The sequence below is a fragment of the Xyrauchen texanus genome, chromosome 11 (genome assembly GCF_025860055.1).
Source record: "Xyrauchen texanus isolate HMW12.3.18 chromosome 11, RBS_HiC_50CHRs, whole genome shotgun sequence".
Lineage (NCBI taxonomy): Eukaryota > Metazoa > Chordata > Actinopteri > Cypriniformes > Catostomidae > Xyrauchen > Xyrauchen texanus.
In genome coordinates, this window is record NC_068286.1 from 11,867,697 (window position 1) to 11,890,722 (window position 23,026).

General features: G+C 39.2%; 1 protein-coding gene across 2 annotated transcripts; it reads left to right on the plus strand.

Moving 5' to 3' along the window:
• The first annotated feature begins 6,431 nt into the window (after positions 1-6,431).
• Positions 6,432-22,979, plus strand: LOC127651555 (mucin-2-like). 2 transcript variants are annotated; one of them, XM_052137449.1, is made up of 5 exons: positions 6,432-6,509; positions 10,652-10,701; positions 10,873-10,912; positions 11,061-11,302; positions 20,420-22,979. In XM_052137449.1, the coding sequence occupies exons 1-5, from the start codon at positions 6,481-6,483 to the stop codon at positions 22,954-22,956; spliced, it is 2,898 nt and encodes a 965-aa protein (XP_051993409.1). In that variant the 5' UTR covers positions 6,432-6,480; the 3' UTR covers positions 22,957-22,979. The 2 variants fall into 2 exon arrangements, with proteins under 2 accessions (XP_051993409.1, XP_051993408.1); XM_052137448.1 differs by lacking the exons at positions 6,432-6,509; positions 10,652-10,701; positions 10,873-10,912; positions 11,061-11,302 and adding an exon at positions 16,875-17,590.
• Positions 22,980-23,026: the final 47 nt, after the last annotated feature.

Consider the following 23,026-nt stretch of genomic DNA (forward strand, 5'->3'; position numbering starts at 1 on the left):
CCCCTACGCCTCGTTGACCACTCTCTCCTGGATTTGCCCCTTTACCCTATCTTGATTCCCGGCTCGACTTAACGCTCACCCTGACCATTCTTCACTGGATTTGCCCTGTTTTTGTACTGTTGCCTGCTTTGTTGGAATAAAGCAGTTTTCTCCGACATTGTGACTGTCTCGTCTTGTGTTTGTGTGTGCGGGTTACAATTCAGCAACCACTCAGAACATCTTAGCAACTTTGGTATGGCTTTAAAGTACCTTGAAGTATTTTTTATTTAAATTTCAATAGTCTTCCTCCCGTTTATGCCAAAATACTCCTTTTGTATGTTGGCAATACAATATATACATGAAAACAATGAGTTGGGTAAGATGGGTGCTGAAATTTATTTAGCACAAGTATTTGCAATGTATTTAAAGTCTCTCAGACCAAACAAACATATCATTGTTTTGAAGTTTATTTATTATTTAGTAATCAGTATTGGGTGTATTGCATTACTAAACAATTAATTACATTTACATTTATGTATTTGGCATAAGAAGCAAAAAATAGGGTTATAGTGAGGCACTTCCAATGAAAGTGAAACATTAAAACATTTCAAATGTATAGCCACAAGACATAAACAATATGCTGTTAACATGATTTTAGTGCGATAAAATCACTTACTAACCTTTCTGTAAAGTTATATCCAGTTTTATAACTTCACTGCCATGATGAGTTAATGCTATAAACACTAAAACATGAGAAAAAATAAATAAATGACAAGTTAAACTATCCCCAAATGACAAAATATTTAACCAAAGATTTCATGCACTGTAAGTGCTTTATAAGCTTCACACAAAACAAATTTGCATTATCTGCTTCCATTGTAATTGCCTCACTGTTATATCGTTTTTTGCTTGGGTGAGTCAAAATTATTTTAATTTTTATTTATTTAATTTATTTTTGTAACTAACCACAACATCATTATTTATTATGCCACAATGCTGCAGATTAAACTTTACTTGTAACTAACCCACAATATCTCTTTGATAATCAATTTCATGCACTTTTATATCTTATTCACTGACAATGACATTATTCCATTTTTATAGAAACTATATTCAAAAATATTTTGCCATTGTGACCGAGAAATTGCTAAACTGGAATCAAGTAAAACAGGTCGAAGAGCATGTAACAAAAATATCTCAACCATGGAGATGGTAAACAATTATACAATGTTTTAATAGAGCTCCAGTGGACAAGTTCAGAGCAAAGTAGACTTTGTTGTTTTGAATCAACATCAACATTTCTTTGACTTTTAAACAATTCCAGTCTCTAATTTCTTACTGGCTGAAAGTTGCCTTGTTCTGTATTTACGTTGATAATAATATTCCACATAGGTTGATCAGTGCCACCTGGAATTATAAAAAGACTTTATGCTACATCATTCTTAAATTGCACTCTCTTTTGTTTCTGCAGATCAGGAAATGTTTTGTTGTGCTAAATGCTAAATTGTATTTTTGTGTGGACAACACCCTCTGTGCCTCTCACCTCACAGCAAATTTAAGTCCTCTAACAAAATCATTCCTTTATATTGCAAGATATTGGAAATCACCTACTGGGTCATATATGGAAGTGAGTTAAAGTCTCCATTTTTAATCTTCCATGTAAATTCCACATTTAATTTAAAGTGTTTAGACTTCTTTCATACATTGAAATCAATATTGTGTTAGAAAATATTGGGATAGGGTCACTATTGATGTATTTGGGAATTTGAGGGGTTATTATGTAATTTTTTGGGACACAGTGTGTGCGCAATAACTGGTGTCTGCCCTCTCCGTTTCCAATACCACAAAAAGTTAATAAAAAACAATGTGTGCCAAAGACATTCTCGCATTTTCTCAGTTCTGCGCAATGTGTGGATATGAACACTGCACTAACTATAGTAATGACCCTTACACATTGCTCAAACAGGATTCTAACCTTGCTTGAAACCTTTTCTTTCTGTCACAGTTTTAGCCTTTAGAATTGATTGTTTGATGTGGTCGCTGTAATTGTAAAAGAAATAATTCAACCATGGAGATAGTAAACAATTAAATAAGGTTTTTAATAGAGCGCCAGTGGACAAATTCAGAGCAAAGTAGACTTTGTTGTTTTGAATCACTGATAAGGGATCAACATCAAATTGTTTTTGACTTTTATACAATTCCAATGTCTACTTTCATACTGGCTGAAACTTGCCTTGTTTTGTATTTAAGTAGAGTTAATTTAAGAAGTACATAGTATGAACAATTTACAGATCACTGAAGTAAATATCATTAATCCTGGGTGACATATCAGGTTTGATGGCTCTCTCATCAAAAATGTGGGTAATAAGGTGGGACTTTTGTTGACTTCAAATTCAAAAGATTTATGATCAGCTGTGATTAAAACAGTCAGGTGAATAGATCCATATGACAGGCAAATTATAGGATGTAACTGCATTTGTCATTCCATGAGTCTATGAGAGTATGAGCACCTTTGAATACCTGCTGAGTACATTACACCTATGATAGAGCTCTTACAACACAAGTTTCAAACAAGCTTTTATTTATTGAGGGAACTAACATATCAATAGTTTTATAACAACATTAATAATATTACAATGAATTGTAGAACTCATTTTAAGTCAGTGTTTACTGTACACATTTTTGCACAATTAAATAACAGTGTAGCACATCCTACACCAGAGTCGTAACCAGTGGCGGAACTAGAGTTTTATATTTGGGGTGGCCAGGGGGTGCCCACTGCTACTTTCGGGGGTCCACACACACACACACACACACACACACACACACACACACGTGAGCGCGCGTTAGCTATAGGCTAACCTGTAGCCTATTGGAGCCTTATTAACTCACACAGCGTCTCATAAAATGTATACAGCAAACAAACATGATGCTAAACCTTAACTTACTTCAAATATGACGTTTTCTTATTCTTCTGTATCTTGCAACTATATTCTCTCGTCCTCGGCTTGTCGTTCATTTGAAAACTGCGCGCGCTGCCGGCGAACGTAAAAAATTAAATGAAAAAACTCTTCTTTTGACAAGAGGTTAAATGAGATGTCAATCAGCATCAGCATCAGCAACTGCCAGTAGTGAAGAAAAGGTTGGGGTGGCACCAGGGGTGGCCAATCAGATGTCAGGGGTGTCCAGTGCCACCCCGGACACCCCTCTGGCTCCGCCACTGGTCGTAACTTGGATCTTGTGGGCCCAGTGCAAAGAAACTGTCAGGCCCCCTCCTTATGGGGCCTCGGTTGTTTTTCATCACATCTTGGGCCTGCAGTCATTTTTAGTTTTTTTTTTTTTTGGTCGACCATTGCGGCCCCCTATCACTCTTGCCCTAGGGTGGCTGCCCACCCTGGCCCCTCTTGCAGTTATGCCCCTGTCCTACACACATGTACTGTCTGAACACTAAGTTGTTTTTTTCATACCCTATAGTCTACAAAGTCCAACGAGAATATATGACACTTTGTCTCTGAGATTCACGACAAAGGGCAAATATAAATTAGCATTTCTCAATTTTACTTGTGTCTGACTTTCGCCAACATAACAGAGTGGTTTGATAAGGTAAAGAGTAATTTTGTGCTTTCATATGTGGAGATTAATTGACCATTATTCACAGGAAAATGATGCAATTAAAACATGTCAATTGAGATATAGTGGTGTATTGTTAGACATATGACAATAAAGGTGTGTCTGTGTCTGTCAGGGAAAGAGAGACATATTGATGTGATAAGAGCTGTGCGTGTGTGTTTTGTGTGTGTGTTTGCTTTTAACATTCCAAACTCTAGAGGAAAGCAGTTTAACAATACAAGATTATTGTAAAAGAGTCTGTATGATAAAGGACTTTGTGTATTTGTTTCTGAGTTTCTGAATTTGTGTACAAGTTCTAAATGTGCTCACACCCAAGAGGAAGGGAGGAAAGAAAGAAAGAAATGTAAAGAGATGAGAGATACAAAAATAGTTTGTTTGATTGTGATTGTCAACATTGGATCACACATTTCCTGTCTTTGCTCCACCAGCAATCAAGTAATGTGATCTATTACTTATGGTTGTATAGATCTGTGGGAATAAACTATTCTAAAATACATGAACACATGAAATAGCTGTTATGTTGAATTCTCATCCACATTTTACCTCAATCTGTTAATGTGTGCCAAGTTTAACTTCTTTATTTCCTCCAATTTTTCACATTGCCCATTTTTCACAACACCTCATCTATAAATCAAATAGATAAAAGTAGAAAAATAGACGAGGCTTAACAACATTGGAGAAGGTGTAAGGCAAACGTATTGGCTTTTTTTATTTGTAGATTTCAAAATAGAAATGTGAATGCTGCCTTATAAATCATACCCCTTGAAATTACATTTAATAATCAAGATTTATCGATTATTATCGGTTATTTAAGAACACTAAGGTAGTCTGGATAGGACAGAGAATAATCACATTATTCTGGATTAAAATGATCTGTTATAAAGGTGCAAACGGGCAAGTCTCTCGTTACCGAAAATCCTTCAGTCCGGTAAAGTTGGAACTATAGGCCTATTCACAGATTCGAACTTCCCGGATCTGTGACTAACTGTGGATCAATAACTAATTATAGAAACGTTCTTAAAATACAAACGACACCTCTTTCCACGCGTAGTGACGTAGACAACGAGCTACAACCTCATTTTCATCACAACGAGCATTCCTCCGAGCTGGATAGCCTATAACAATGATCTCAATGCGCAGCCGACTGAGATGCAAGACCGCAGGGACCGTCTGTAAAGTGCAAAACCGAAAAGCGATACTACAAATCAATTCAATAACTTCACTGTTACACTGTTACACTGTGTAGTTCCACCAAATTCAGATCACACATCAGTGGTCTCTTGCTGGTTATTCTACAATACTTAGTATGGAAAAAATGGCTTTTACATAATTTTGAGGATTTTTTTATTAGGGAAAATATTCAATAACTTCCCTGTTACACAGTGTCACAAAATGTAGATCACATATCAATGGTCTCCAGTCCTGCTGCTTATACTATAACACTTAGTTTGGATAAAAAGGCTTTTACATAATGGTGAGGATTTTTTTTATCAGTTAACATATTCAATAACTTCACTGTTACACATTGTAGTTTGCCCAAATTCAGTTTACACATCAATGATCTCCTGCTGCTTATACTATAACACTTAGTTTGGATAAAAAGGCTTTTACATAATGGTGAGGATTTTTTTATCAGTTAACATATTCAATAACTTCACTGTTACACATTGTAGTTTGCCCAAATTCAGTTTACACATCAATGATCTCCTGCTGGTTATACTACAACACTTGGTTTGGAAAAATGTGCTTTTGCAATTCATGTTTTGAGCACTTCTTACAAATTTAGCAGTAATATACTTGTATTTTTACAGTTTCAAAGAATGATTTCTGTTCCTTGTGTGGAAATGAGGACCTGCCCAAAACTGTTGATGCTATTTGGTTGATGTTTAATTGTTTTAAACCATCAATACAAAAGATAATCTGAATAGTGCATAATCTATAAATAATCTGGAGTGAAATTCCAGTGATAATATTAAAGCAACCAAATATTATATACTTTTATACATTGCAGGATTCCTAAAGTTAACATTTTCTTAATATGTTTAACGTTTTTATCCCCATATATTCAGTGTGGAACTTGTGCAACATGGTTTCATATAGAGTGCCTTGGAATGACAGCAGCACAAATACCAAACTAAAGTATCCATTGATATTGTGTGTATTGTACAACAGCCCTAACTACAGAAGCCATAGGAGAGTTTGGTTATCTCGAGTTCTCCAGCAGGTCCCTATAAACATTTCCCAGGGTTATGCAAAGGCATTTTTTCCAAACTAAGTGTTGTATTATAACCAGCAGGAGACCATTGATGCGTAAACTGAATTTGGTGACACTACAATGTGTAACAGTGAAGTTATTTAATATTTTTCCTAATAAAAAGACCCCCTCAAAATTATACAAAAGCACATTTTTCCAAACTAAGTGATCAATGTAATTTGTCCAGCTTGGAGGAATGCTCGTTTTGATGAAAATGAGGTTGTAGCTCGTTGTCTACATACGGTTGGAAAGAGGTGTCATTTGTATTTTAAGAACGTTTCTATGATTAGAATTTCGAAGCTGTTAATTTATTTCCAACTTTTCCGGACTAGCGCCTTCACCTACACAGTCATCCTCACTGAATTGAATTCTTGGCATTCATGTTTAATTGGCATTGCATTTTTACCCTTTATAATTAACAGTGAATATTACCGTCAATCTGACGTATTGCGCGCAACAGAGATTCGTCACCAAATTACATCTGTTACCACACCTTACAGACGTCAACACACCTTGAATATATAATGGCACATTTTTTTGCCCTTGTCAGTCTGTTAACTCTGAAATAGTTCGTATAGATCATTCCAAGGACTATACTATCTTTTGGCGTAGCCTAAATGGTTATGACTTTGAAGAGCGAGAGAAGGTAGGTCATATATGACGAATTTATTTTTATTTATTAAATCTAGCCTGTATTGAGGAATAGGAAAATTATGGTTTTAGTAGCCTATTTTAAGACTGACAGTGCAGCATTTAAATAGCTATTAATGAGCATATTGAGCCAATTGCATGTATTTCTTCATATGTATTGCACTGCGTTTATACCTCTAAATACATTAAATAGTAGGAGGATCATTCAGTTATATCACTTTTTAAACAACTGTTGTTTATTTAGTTATTTTTACTGCGTGAGTTCAAACATGTATACAATAGACAAATACATTTTAATGTCGATGAGTATTATGCGAACATGGTTATCGACATCAACTGCAATAGGCTAATAATTTATTAATTCATTCATTCAAAATACATGCAGTAGGCCTAAATGTAACTGAGAAAAGATTTGAAGGACTAAGTAGCTCCTTAAATGCTAGACTAGGCTACTCAATCTCTTCGTAATTAACGACAAGAGCCTTCATCATTCATTGTACAACAACGAATATTTCCCATTATTTTCCAGTTTATAAAAACAAAATCAAATGACAAAAAAAAAAAAAAAAAAAAAAAAAAAAAAATGATAAGAAAAGAAACAATATGATATTAATGCATTTTGAAAATTAAGGGTAAGATTACTTAATTTGCTTAACAATAATAATAGCCTAATTATAGAAAAAAGTAGGACTATCATACTAATTGATGGCGTAGGTCTACATGCAAATCATTTGGGCACCAGTATATTTAAAATATTTTTCTGCGTAAAAAGCAAATGTTAGCCATGCCGCTCTAAGTAAATAGGAATTCGGCATATATAAATATGAATGCATTTATTTATTTATTTATTTCACACTTATTTCCCCTGGTATTTAGTTAGAGCCCTTTTCCCGATGGGCACCTTGATAGGAAAAGCCATACAACTTTCTTGAACAATTGGCAAGTAGTAGGCCTCCAACATCACCTGCATTCACAAATCGGCTAATGATTTATTATGAGCCATATCATTGGCTACAATGCGGTATAGGCATTTATGACAAGAATTGTGGTGGTATTACGCTATTGTGAACAAGTACATTTGATTAGCTTACATGAGCGTTAAAACGGAAGTTCCCGAAGCTGTAAGGAGAAAGTTAGTCGCACATAAGTATCTACAGTCAGTTTCTCAAAAGCGTCATTAAAGTACAAAAAACAAACAAACGAAAAAACAAATAAACAAACAAATAAGCAAAACTAAAATGAACTAGAGTCTCGAATCACTCTTCCAATAGACTACATGAAATTAAAGTTTCTTTGTGGCATCTTACACAGTTTATCAGAGTCAAATGGACATTTAACAAATTCTATTGATATATTGGAAAGTCATTGTTCGCCGTTTCCGAGGATAAAAAAGTGTCTGCGAATATGTGATAGGCCTAAATTTACAGGACACATATTACAGTGTAATGCTATGTTGGACCTCTTTTGATAAGCATAGCCAGGGGTGGACTCGGACTTAAAAGTGGCCCTGGAATTTCTTGCCCAGAGCGGCCCTCCAAACCCGGCCAGCAACACACCACACCATAACACACCGGCACATTGATTTCATTTTCCGACTCAAATACCAAATTATTTGTTTACATTTTTTTTCTTTCTAATATATATTGAAAGCTAGTCATGCAGGCCCCACCAGTGTAAAAATGGTCATAACTTTAAAACATAGAAAACCACTGTAAATGTGATGAGTGTATTTTTTTTGTGAGAAAGCGCTAAAATAAGCACTTTGTTGATCAGACAAAAAACACTTCTGAAAAATTTTCCCCAACATAGGCTACAGATATTAGGTTAAAATGTACACGAAGGGAAAGTGTGCATGTTTAATTGCTGTGAGAAATCAGCATTTCTTCATAGTTTTTGAAGATCTTAATCACCTTTCAACTTTTATCTAGTAGTGCAAATACTATTGGCTTAGTTTATATGAGGTTGTGGAAACAAAAAGTATAATAATAATATATTATATATGTACTGTATATAGCTATAAAACATCATAACATTTTGGTAGATGTTAGATGAAGAAAGTGTTACACAGCAGGACACTGATGACAATGCCTAAAATTTCATATCAATTACTCACATAACTATTTGTTTATGAAAAAAATAAATAAATGAAACAACGTTGGCCAGAATATGTACATACATAAATATAAACATATATAAATATATGTAAAAGTAATAATAAGTATACCTCTTAAAGTGTAGTTTTTACAGATATTTTGCAGATTAATTGCTCATATTTACACTCTATGTGAGTTTGATGCATCTTTATATCTGCAGTGTTTTAATTCCTTCCCCGGATTATTCTTGAGAAAAAGTAAAAAGCCCTATGCTTTTACAAGTGCTATTTCTGCTATCCTTAAACAAATAAGCCTAAAAGACTCAAATGGTCACAAAGTAATATTTTTCATGACTTATTTTCTGCATTTGTATCAGGAATGAGCATTATTCAGCAAGCTGCAATTCTGCTCCCTGTAATGCTTGTATGTTTGAGAGCCTTTTATCTGGAAAGCATTACAAACATATGTTAAACACATTTAAAAGAGCATAATTAGATACTTTAGAAATCATAAACATCTCAAAGACATCTGACATCCAAAAGAAAATATTAAAGATGTATTGCTGATGTGCAAACAACCTAAAAAGACATCTTCCAGATGAAGATGTCTTGTTACTTCCACACATATAAAAGACTCTGGGTGATGTAAGTTTACTATCAGGGAACATTAACCTGAAAGCATACATTTCCCATGCATTTAATTTGTGTTTTTAAATCTGGAAGATGCATTTTTTAGGCAATACTGCAATACATCTATAAGCCATTTTCTCTTGGATGTCAAAAAGACATTCAGCAGATATCTTGATATGTTTATGATTTAGAATGCTTGTGAATCTGATGTTTTTAAGATTTTTAGGAGATATTAATTAGAATGTGAAGCATTCTAGATGAAACTCTCTTAAGCAGACATATCAGAGATGTATGTGTGTGCTATCTGGGTCTGTTGCTGTTCACTTTTAGGGACTACTGTATTTCTTCTAACGGAAGGATGGCATTTAATTATTTTACTTAAAAAAAATGACATTTTAACATCAGTATTTTTATTTACCATTTTATAAAAGCAAAAAGGCACATGAGGCCATGCAATAATGGGAATATAGTCATGGCTGAAGTTGTTGCAGGCACTCCACCTCTTGTCGTGCCTAACAACATCCTTCACCTGTAAATTCACAATACGGCATGGCCTCTCATACCATGTTACTTAATTTGTGTTACAATCAACTCCACCTATTATTAAAACCAACCCTGATAGTTTGGGTAGTAGGGGTATAGACAACAAGATTGGTCAGAATGGGAGATTTAATTTTACTGGAAATTGCAGGATTCTTATGGCTCACTGGACATTGCTTTCATCATACAGTAGATTTTGATAATCTATATTATAATAATTATTATTATTTATTATTGTTATTATTATTATTGCAATAATAATAATAATAATAATTAGCTATGATGACTAATAAACATGCTATTCTCGATTGATATATATTTTATAGAGGTACACTCATATCAGCTGTAGTTGTTTTTTATTTGTGTGTGTGTGTGTGTGTGTGTGTGTGTGTGTGTGTGTGTGTGTGTGTGTGTGTGTGTGTGTGTGTGCGTGTGTTAATTTAGTGTATATTTCTAAAACTGGTCAAATTGACCCCAAACAGAAACAATATTAATGTTATGGATAACGGTCACTTTTCTAAAAGCACATGCCTAATTTAGAAAAGATCATTTGAGATGAGTATAATTATTTTCACAAGCTCATCATTGCATTCTCTGGGCCTCAAACAAGTTAATATCAACAGAGCATGAATGTTAATTGTGGATGAACCAAATTTGTCATTGATACACTTTTCAAAACATTTTAAAGTGTATTTTGCATTAAACATTTTAAGAAAATTGCATTACATTGACACAGTTTATGTAATTTATATTATGAAAATCAGTAAAGACAAAGGTTCAAATTCTTGTCCACAGAAAGAAATGTAACTTTTAGTAGGGTAATTTTGTGCTATGTCTGGATGAAAACAATAACTGAACCTCTTCTCTTTTCACAGTTACTTTCTTTCTAAGCATGATGGCACAAGGAAAATTAACCTCACCCTCTGTAAGTACATAAAAGTAGGAGTACATAGATCTATATATTACACATATACAGTACATTTAATTATATACTTGTGTGGTCCAAAGAGGCATGAAAAGACCGAAATATCACAAAACCACAAGATTCAAAATAATACACATTTATAAACAACATCCATGCTGTTTCTCTTAACAGTATGGTTGTGCTGTGCCATTCTTTCTGCAACTGGAGCAATGTAAGTCAGATTATATTTGATTGCTTTCATTCCCATTCATGTGCAGCAACGTTTTTTATGTATATTAAGATTTTGTTCACTGTTCTGTTGTGAGATCATGTAACTGTAAAATTTACAAAAGGATAAATTTGGCTTTTTGTTATGTCAGGTCAACAACTCCTTTTCCATCAACTGCATCCCAACAATCCACCACCGGCAATTCAGCTCCAACCACATCGATACTTACTCAGACAATAACTCAAGCTCCCACAACCACAACTGTAACGTCAACAACTATATCTACAATTTCACAAAGTACAACTGCACCTGTAACAACTACACCTACACCGTCCACAAGCATGACAGTGCTTCCCTTAAGTACTACAGCTCCTACTTCATCTGGATCTCCAGGTACAACAACAGCTCAGACAACGTCACTTGCACCCACAACAACTGAAGCTCCAACAACCACAGTTGTGACTCAAGAAACAACAACTCCAATAACTATATCTACAATTTCACAAAGTACAAATGCACCTGTAACAACTACACCTACACCTTCCACAAGCACGACAGTGCCTCCCTCAAGTACTACAGCTCCTACTTCATCTGGATCTCCAGGTACAACAACAGCTCAGACAACATCACTTGCACTCACAACAACTGAAGCTCCAACAACCACAGTTGTGACTCAAGAAACAACAACTCCAATAACTATATCTACAATTTCACAAAGTACAACTGCACCTGTAACAACTACACCTACACCTTCCACAAGCATGACAGTGCTTCCCTCAAGTACTACAGCTCCTACTTCATCTGGATCTCCAGGTACAACAACAGCTCAGAAAATGTCACTTGCACCCACAACAACTGCAGCTCCAACAACCACAGTTGTGACTCAAGAAACAACAACTCCAATAACTATATCTACAATTTCACAAAGTACAACTGCACCTGTAACAACTACACCTACACCTTCCACAAGCACGACAGTGCCTCCCTCAAGTACTACAGCTCCTACTTCATCTGGATCTCCAGGTACAACAACAGCTCAGACAACGTCACTTGCACCCACAACAACTGAAGCTCCAACAACCACAGTTGTGACTCAAGAAACAACAACTCCAATAACTATATCAACAATTTCACAAAGTACAACTGCACCTGTAACAACTACACCTACACCTTCCACAAGCATGACAGTGCCTCCCTCAACTACTACAGCTCCTACTTCATCTGGATCTCCAGGTACAACAACAGCTCAGACAACGTCACTTGCAACCACAACAACTGAAGCTCCAAAAACCACAGTTGTGATTCAAGAAACAACAACTCCAATAACTATATCTACAATTTCACAAAGTACAACTGCACCTGTAACAACTACAGCTACACCTTCCACAAGCACGACAGTGCCTCCCTCAACTACTACAGCTCCTACTTCATCTGGATCTCCAGGTACAACAACAGCTCAGACAACGTCACTTGCACCCACAACAACTGAAGCTCCAACAACCACAGTTGTGACTCAAGAAACAACAACTCCAATAACTATATCTACAATTTCACAAAGTACAACTGCACCTGTAACAACTACACCTACACCTTCCACAAGCATGACAGTGCCTCCCTCAAGTACTACAGCTCCTACTTCATCTGGATCTCCAGGTACAACAACAGCTCAGACAATGTCACTTGCACCCACAACAACTGCAGCTCCAACAACCACAGTTGTGACTCAAGAAACAACAACTCCAATAACTATATCTACAATTTCACAAAGTACAACTGCACCTGTAACAACTACACCTACACCTTCCACAAGCACGACAGTGCCTCCCTCAAGTACTACAGCTCCTACTTCATCTGGATCTCCAGGTACAACAACAGCTCAGACAACGTCACTTGCACACACAACAACTGAAGCTCCAACAACCACAGCTGTGACTCAAGAAACAACAACTCCAATAACTATATCTACAATTTCACAAAGTACAACTGCACCTGTAACAACTACAGCTACACCTTCCACAAGCACGACAGTGCCTCCCTCAACTACTACAGCTCCTACTTCATCGGGATCTCCAGGTACAACAACAGCTCAGACAACGTCACTTGCACCCACAACAACTGAAGCTCCAACAACCACAGTTGTGACTCAAGAAACAACAACTCCAATAACTATATCTACAATTTCACAAAGTACAACTGCACCTCTAACAACTACATCTACACCTTCCACAAGCACGACAGTGCCTACCTCAACTACTACAGCTCCTACTTCCTCTGAATCTCTAGGTACAACAACAGCTCAAACAACGTCACTTGCACCAACAACAACTGAAGCTCCAACAACCACAGTTGTGACTCAAGAAACAACAACTCCAATAACTTATTCAACAATTTCACAAAGTACAACTGCACCTGTAACAACTACACCTACACCTTCCACAAGCATGACAGTGCTTCCCTCAAGTACTACAGCTCCTACTTCATCTGGATCTCCAGGTACAACAACAGCTCAGACAATGTCACTTGCACCCATAACAACTGCAGCTCCAACAACCACAGTTGTGACTCAAGAAACAACAACTCCAATAACTATATCTACAATTTCACAAAGTACAACTGCACCTGTAACAACTACACCTACACCTTCCACAAGTACGACAGTGCCTCCCTCAAGTACTACAGCTCCTACTTCATCGGGATCTCCAGGTACAACAACAGCTCAGACAACATCACTTGCACCCACAACAACTGAAGCTCCAACAACCACAGTTGTGACTCAAGAAACAACAACTCCAATAACTATATCAACAATTTCACAAAGTACAACTGCACCTGTAACAACTACACCTACACCTTCCACAAGCATGACAGTGCCTCCCTCAACTACTACAGCTCCAACTTCATCTGGATCTCCAGGTACAACAACAGCTCAGACAACGTCACTTGCACCCACAACAACTGAAGCTCCAACAACCACAGTTGTGATTCAAGAAACAACAACTCCAATAACTATATCTACAATTTCACAAAGTACAACTGCACCTGTAACAACTACAGCTACACCTTCCACAAGCACGACAGTGCCTCCCTCAAGTACTACAGCTCCTACTTCATCTGCATCTCCAGGTACAACAACAGCTCAAACAACGTCACTTGCACCCACAACAACTGAAGCTCCAACAACCACAGCTGTGACTCAAGAAACAACAACTCCAATAACTATATCTACAATTTCACAAAGTACAACTGCACCTCTAACAACTACATCTACACCTTCCACAAGCACGACAGTGCCTCCCTCAACTACTACAGCTCCTACTTCCTCTGAATCTCTAGGTACAACAACAGCTCAGACAACGTCACTTGCACCAACAACAACTGAAGCTCCAACAACCACAGTTGTGACTCAAGAAACAACAACTCCAGTAACTTATTCAACAATTTCACAAAGTACAACTGCACCAGTAACAACTACACCTACACCTTCCACAAGCATGACAGTGCCTCCCTCAAGTACTACAGCTCCTACTTCATCTGAATCTCCAGGTACAACAACAGCTCAGACAACTTCACTTGCACCCACAACAACTGAAGCTCCAACAACCACAGTTGTGACTCAAGAAACAACAACTCCAGTAACTCTATCTACAATTTCACAAAGTACAACTGCACCTGTAACAACTACACCTACACCTTCCACAAGCACAACAGTGCCTCCCTCAAGTACTACAGCTCCAACTTCATCTGGATCTCCAGGTACAACAACAGCTCAGACAACGTCACTTGCACCCACAACAACTGAAGCTCCAACAACCACAGTTGTGACTCAAGAAACAACAACTCCAATAACTATATCTACAATTTCACAAAGTACAACTGCACCTGTAACAACTACACCTACACCTTCCACAAGCACGACAGTGCCTCCCTCAAGTACTACAGCTCCTACTTCATCTGGATCTCCAGGTACAACAACAGCTCAAACAACTTCACTTGCACCCACAACAACTGAAGCTCCAACAACCACAGCTGTGACTCAAGAAACAACAACTCCAATAACTATATCTACAATTTCACAAAGTACAACTGCACCTGTAACAACTACACCTACACCTTCCACAAGCACGACAGTGCCTCCCTCAAGTACTACAGCTCCTACTTCATCTGGATCTCCAGGTACAACAACAGCTCAGACAACGTCACTTGCACCCACAACAAATGAAGCTCCAACAACCACAGTTGTGACTCAAGAAACAACAACTCCTATAACTATATCTACAATTTCACAAAGTACAATTGCACCTTTAACAACTACACCTACACCTTCCACAAGCACGACAGTGCCTCCCTCAACGACTACAGCTCCTACTTCATCTGGATCTCCAGGTGCAACAACAGCTCAGACAACGTCACTTGCACCCACAACAACTGAAGCTCCAACAACCACAGTTGTGACTCAAGAAACAACAACTCCAATAACTATATCAACAATGTCACAAAGTACAACTGCACCTGTAACAACTACACCTACACCTTCCACAAGCATGACAGTACCTCCCTCAACTACTACAGCTCCTTCTTCATCTCCAGGTACAACAACAGCTCAGACAACGTCACTTGCACCCACAACAACTGAAGCTCCAACAACCACAGTTGTGATTCAAGAAACAACAACTCCAATAACTATATCTACAATTTCACAAAGTACAACTGCACCTGTAACAACTACACCTACACCTTCCACAAGCATGACAGTACCTCCCTCAACTACTACAGCTCCTACTTCATCTCCAGGTACAACAACAGCTCAGACAACGTCACTTGCACCCACAACAACTGAAGCTCCAACAACCACAGTTGTGATTCAAGAAACAACAACTCCAATAACTATATCTACAATTTCACAAAGTACAACTGCACCTGTAACAACTACACCTACACCTTCCACAAGCACGACAGTGCCTCCCTCAAGTACTACAGCTCCTACTTCATCTGGATCTCCAGGTACAACAACAGCTCAGACAACGTCACTTGCACCCACAACAACTGAAGCTCCAACAACCACAGTTGTGACTCAAGAAACAACAACTCCAATAACTATATCAACAATTTCACAAAGTACAACTGCACCTGTAACAACTACACTTACACCTTCCACAAGCATGACAGTACCTCCCTCAACTACTACAGCTCCTACTTCATCTGGATCTCCAGGTACAACAACAGCTCAGACAATGTCACTTGCACCCACAACAACTGAAGCTCCAACAACCACAGTTGTGATTCAAGAAACAACAACTCCAATAACTATATCTACAATTTCACAAAGTACAACTGCACCTGTAACAACTACAGCTACACCTTCCACAAGCACGACAGTGCCTCCCTCAAGTACTACAGCTCCTACTTCATCTGGATCTCCAGGTACAACAACAGCTCAGACAACGTCACTTGCCCCCACAACAACTGAAGCTCCAACAACCACAGTTGTGACTCAAGAAACACCAACTCCAATAACTATATCTACAATTTCACAAAGTACAACTGCACCTGTTACAACTACACCTACACCTTCCACAGGTATGACAGTGCCTCCCTCAACTACTACAGCTCCTACTTCATCTGGATCTCCAGGTACAACAACAGCTCAGACAACGTCACTTGCACCCACAACAACTGAAGCTCCAACAACCACAGTTGTGATTCAAGAAACAACAACTCCAATAACTATATCTACAATTTCACAAAGTACAACTGCACCTGTAACAACTACAGCTACACCTTCCACAAGCACGACAGTGCCTCCCTCAAGTACTACAGCTCCTACTTCATCTGGATCTCCAGGTACAACAACAGCTCAGACAACGTCACTTGCACCCACAACAACTGAAGCTCCAACAACCACAGTTGTGACTCAAGAAACAACAACTCCAATAACTATATCAACAATTTCACAAAGTACAACTGCACCTGTAACAACTACACTTACACCTTCCACAAGCATGACAGTACCTCCCTCAACTACTACAGCTCCTACTTCATCTGGATCTCCAGGTACAACAACAGCTCAGACAATGTCACTTGCACCCACAACAACTGAAGCTCCAACAACCACAGTTGTGATTCAAGAAACAACAACTCCAATAACTATATCTACAATTTCACAAAGTACAACTGCACCTGTAACAACTACAGCTACACCTTCCACAAGCACGACAGTGCCTCCCTCAAGTACTACAGCTCCTACTTCATCTGGATCTCCAGGTACAACAACAGCTCAGACAACGTCACTTGCACCCACAACAACTGAAGCTCCAACAACCACAGTTGTGACTCAAGAAACACCAACTCCAATAACTATATCTACAATTTCACAAAGTACAACTGCACCTGTAACAACTACACCTACACCTTCCACAAGTATGACAGTGCCTCCCTCAACTACTACAGCTCCTACTTCATCTGGATCTCCAGGTACAACAACAGCTCAGACAACGTCACTTGCACCCACAACAACTGAAGCTCCAACAACCACAGTTGTGATTCAAGAAACAACAACTCCAATAACTATATCTACAATTTCACAAAGTACAACTGCACCTGTAACAACTACAGCTACACCTTCCACAAGCACGACAGTGCCTCCCTCAAGTACTACAGCTCCTACTTCATCTGGATCTCCAGGTACAACAACAGCTCAAACAACGTCACTTGCACCCACAACAACTGAAGCTCCAACAACCACAGTTGTGACTCAAGAAACAACAACTCGAATAACTATATCTACAATTTCACAAAGTACAACTGCACCTCTAACAACTACATCTACACCTTCCACAAGCACGACAGTGCCTCCCTCAAGTACTACAGCTCCTACTTCCTCTGAATCTCTAGGTACAACAACAGCTCAGACAACGTCACTTGCACCAACAACAACTGAAGCTCCAACAAGCACAGTTGTGACTCAAGAAACAACAACTCCAATAAATTATTCCACAATTTCACAAAGTACAACTGCACCTGTAACAACTACACCTACACCTTCCACAAGCATGACAGTGCCTCCCTCAACTACTACAGCTCCTACTTCATCTGAATCTCCAGGTACAACAACAGCTCAGACAACTTCAGTTGCACCCACAACAACTGAAGCTCCAACAACCACAGTTGTGACTCAAGAAACAACAACTCCAATAACTATATCTACAATTACACAAAGTACAACTGCACCTGTAACAACTACACCTACACCTTCCACAAGCACGACAGTGCCTCCCTCAACTACTACAGCTCCTACTTCATCTGGATCTCCAGGTACAACAACAGCTCAGACAACGTCACTTGCACCCACAACAACTGCAGCTCCAACAACCACAGTTGTGATTCAAGAAACAACAACTCCAATAACTATATCTACAATTTCACAAAGTACAACTGCACCTGTAACAACTACAGCTACACCTTCCACAAGCACGACAGTGCCTCCCTCAACTGCAAAATCTCCTACTTCATCTGGATCTCCAGGTGCAACAACAGCTCAGACAACGTCACTTGCATCCACAACAACTGAAGCTCCAACAACCACAGTTGTGATTCAAGAAACAACAACTCCAATAACTATATCTACAATTTCACAAAGTACAACTGCACCTGTAACAACTACACCTACACCTTCCACAAGCACGACAGTGCCTCCCTCAACTGCTACAGCTCCTACTTCATCTGGATCTCCAGGTACAACAACAGCTCAGACAACGTCACTTGCACCCACAACAACTGCAGCTCCAACAACCACAGTTGTGATTCAAGAAACAACAACTCCAATAACTATATCTACAATTTCACAAAGTACAACTGCACCTGTAACAACTACAGCTACACCTTCCACAAGCACGACAGTGCCTCCCTCAACTGCAAAATCTCCTACTTCATCTGGATCTCCAGGTGCAACAACAGCTCAGACAACGTCACTTGCATCCACAACAACTGAAGCTCCAACAACCACAGTTGTGATTCAAGAAACAACAACTCCAATAACTATATCTACAATTTCACAAAGTACAACTGCACCTGTAACAACTACACCTACACCTTCCACAAGCACGACAGGGCCTCCCTCAACTGCTACAGCTCCTACTTCATCTGGATCTCCAGGTACAACAACAGCTCTGACAACGTCACTTGCACCCACAACAACTGAAGCTCCAACAACCACAGTTGTGACTCAAGAAACAACAAATCCACTAATTCAGTCTACATTTTCACAAAGTTCAACCGTATCAGTAACAACTACATCTGCACCTTCCACAAGCATGACAGTGCCTCCTTCAACTACTACAGCTCCTACTTCATCTGGATCTCTAGATACAACAACAGCTCAGACAACGTCACTTGCACCCACAACAACTGAAGCTCCCACAACCACAGTTTTAACGAAAGAAACAACAACTCCAATAACTATATCAACAATTTCACAAAGTACATCTACACCTGCAACATCTACATCTACACCTGACACAAGCATGACAGTGCCTCCCTCAACTACAACAGCTCCTACATCATCTTCTTCTCCGGGTATAACAACAGCTCAAACTACTTCACTTGAACCCATAATAACTGAAACTCCCATGACAGTGTCTCCCTCAACTTCAAAATCTCCAACTTCTTCTGCATCTCCAGCTACAATTGCTCCAACAATGACTCTTTCACCCACAATGGAAGCTCCCACAACCACTGTTGAGACTCAAGAAACCACAACTCCGATAACTATATCAACAATTTCACAAAGTACAACTGCACCTGTAACAACTACACCTACACCTCCCACAAGCACGACAGTGCCTCCCTCAACTACTACAGCTCCTACTTCATCTGGATCTCCAGGTACAACAACAGCTCAGACAACGTCACTTGCACCCACAACAACTGAAGCTCCAACAACCACAGTTGTGACTCAAGAAACAACAACTCCAATAACTATATCTACAATTTCACAAAGTACAATTGCACCTGTAACAACTACACCTACACCTCCCACAAGCACGGCAGTGCCTCCCTCAACTACTTCAGCTCCTACTTCATCTGAATCTCCAGGTACAACAACAGCTCAGACAACGTCACTTGCACCCACAACAACTGAAGCTCCAACAACCACAGTTGTGACTCAAGAAACAACAAATCCACTAATTCAGTCTACATTTTCACAAAGTACAATTGCACCTGTAACAACTACACCTACACCTCCCACAAGCACGACAGTGCCTCCCTCAACTACTTCAGCTCCTACTTCATCTGAATCTCCAGGTACAACAACAGCTCAGACAACGTCACTTGCACCCACAACAACTGAAGCTCCAACAACCACAGTTGTGACTCAAGAAACAACAACTCCAATAACTATATCTACAATTTCACACAGTACAACTGCACCTGTAACAACTACACCTACACCTTCCACAAGCATGACAGTGCCTCCCTCAAGTACTACAGCTCCTACTTCATCTGGATCTCCAGGTACAACAACAGCTCAGACAACATCACTTGCACCCACAACAACTGAAGCTCCAACAACCACAGTTGTGACTCAAGAAACACCAACTCCAATAATTATATCTACAATTTCACAAAGTACAGCTGCACCTGTAACAACTACACCTACACCTTCCACAATCATGACAGTGCCTCCCTCAACTACTACAGCTCCTACTTCATCTGGATCTCCAGGTACAACAACAGCTCAGACTACGTCACTTGCACCCACAACAACTGAAGCTCCCACAACCACAGTTGTTACTCAAGAAACAACAAATCCAATAATTCAGTCTACATTTTCACAAAGTTCAACCGCATCAGCAACAACTACATCTGCACCTTCCACAAGCATGACAGTGCCTCCTTCAACTACTACAGCTCCTACTTCATCTGGATCTCCAGGTACAACAACAGCTCAGACTACGTCACTTGCACCCACAACAACGGAAGCTCCCACAACCACAGTTTTGACTCAAGAAACAACAACTCCAATAACTACATCTACAATTTCACAAAGTACAACTGCACCAGTAACAAATACACCTACACCTTCCACAAGCATGACAGTGCCTCCCTCAGCTACTACAGCTCCTACTTCATCTGGATCTCCAGGTACAACAACAGCTCCAACAACGACATTTGCATCCACAACAACTGAAGCTCCCACACCAACAGTTGTTACTCAAGAAACCTCAAATCCACTAATTCAGTCTACATTTTCACAAAGTTCAACCGTATCAGCAACAACTACATCTGCACCTTCCACAAGCATGACAGTGCCTCCTTCAACTACTACAGCTCCTACTTCATCTGGATCTCTAGATACAACAACAGCTCAGACCACGTCACTTGCACCCACAACAACTGAAGCTCCCACAACCACAGTTTTAATGAAAGAAACAACAACTCCAATAACAATATCAACAATTTCACAAAGTACATCTACATCTGCAACATCTACATCTACACCTGACACAAGCATGACAGTGCCTCCCTCAACTACAACAGCTCCTACATCATCTTCTTCTCCGGGTATAACAACAGCTCAAACTACTTCACTTGAACCCACAATAACTGAAACTCCCACAACCACAGTTGTGACTCAAGAAACCACAACTCCAATAACTATATCTACAATTTCACAAAGTACAACTGCACCTGTAACAACTACACCTACACCTTCCACAAGCACGACAGTGCCTCCCTCAACTACTACAGCTCCTATTTCATCTGAATCTCTAGGTACAACAAAAGCTCCAACTACGTCACTAGTACCAACAACAACTAATGTTCCCACAGCAGTGCCTCCTTCAACTACTACAGCTCCTACTTCATCTGGATCTCCAGGTACAACAACAGCTCCAACAACGTCACTTGCACCCACAACAACTGAAGCTCCCACACCCACAGTTGTTACTCAAGAAACAACAACTCCAATAACTATACCTACAATTTCACAACGTACAACTGCACCAGTAACAAATACACCTACACCTTCCACAAGCATGACAGTGCCTCCCTCAGCTACTACAGCTCCTACTTCATCTGGATCTCCAGGTACAACAACAGCTCCAACAACGTCACTTGCACCCACAACAACTGAAGCTCCCACACCCACAGTTGTTACTCAAGAAACAACAAATCCATTAATTCTGTCTACATTTTCACAAAATTCAACCGTATCAGCAACAACTACATCTGCACCTTCCACAAGCATGACAGTGCCTCCTTCAACTACTACAGCTCCTACTTCATCTGGATCTCTAGATACAACAACAGCTCAGACTACGTCACTTGCACCCACAACAACTGAAGCTCCCACAACCAAATTTGTGACTCAAGAATCAACAACTCCAATAACTATATCTACAATTTTACAAAGTACAACTGCACCTCTAACAACCTCACCTACACCTTCCACAAGCACGACAGTGCCTCCCTCATCTACTACAGCTCCTACTTCATTTGAATCTCCAGGTACAACAACAGCTCCAACTACGTCACTAGTACCCCAAACAACTAATGTTCCCACAGCATTGCCTCCCTCTACTACTACAGCTCCTACTTCTTCTAAATCTCCTGGTACAACATTAGATCTTACCACGTCACTTGCACCCACAACAACTGAAGCTCCCACAACCACAGTTTTAACGAAAGAAACAACAACTCCAACAACTATATCAACAATTTCACAAAGTACATCTGCACCTGCAACATCTACATCTACACCTGACACAAGCATGACAGTGCCTCCCTCAACTACAACAGCTCCTACATCATCTTCTTCTCCGGGTATAACAACAGCTCAAACTACTTCACTTGAACCCACAATAACTGAAACTCCCATGACAGTGTCTCCCTCAACTTCAAAATCTCCAACCTTCTGCATCTCCAGCTACAATTGCTCCAACAATGACTCTTTCACCCACAATGGAAGCTCCCACAACTACTGTTGTGACTCAAGAAACCACAACTCCAACAACTGTATCTACAGTATCTCAACGTACAACTGCACCTGAAACAATTACAAATACACCTTCCATAATAATAACAGTGCCTACCTCTACTTCAACAGATCCTACTTCTTCT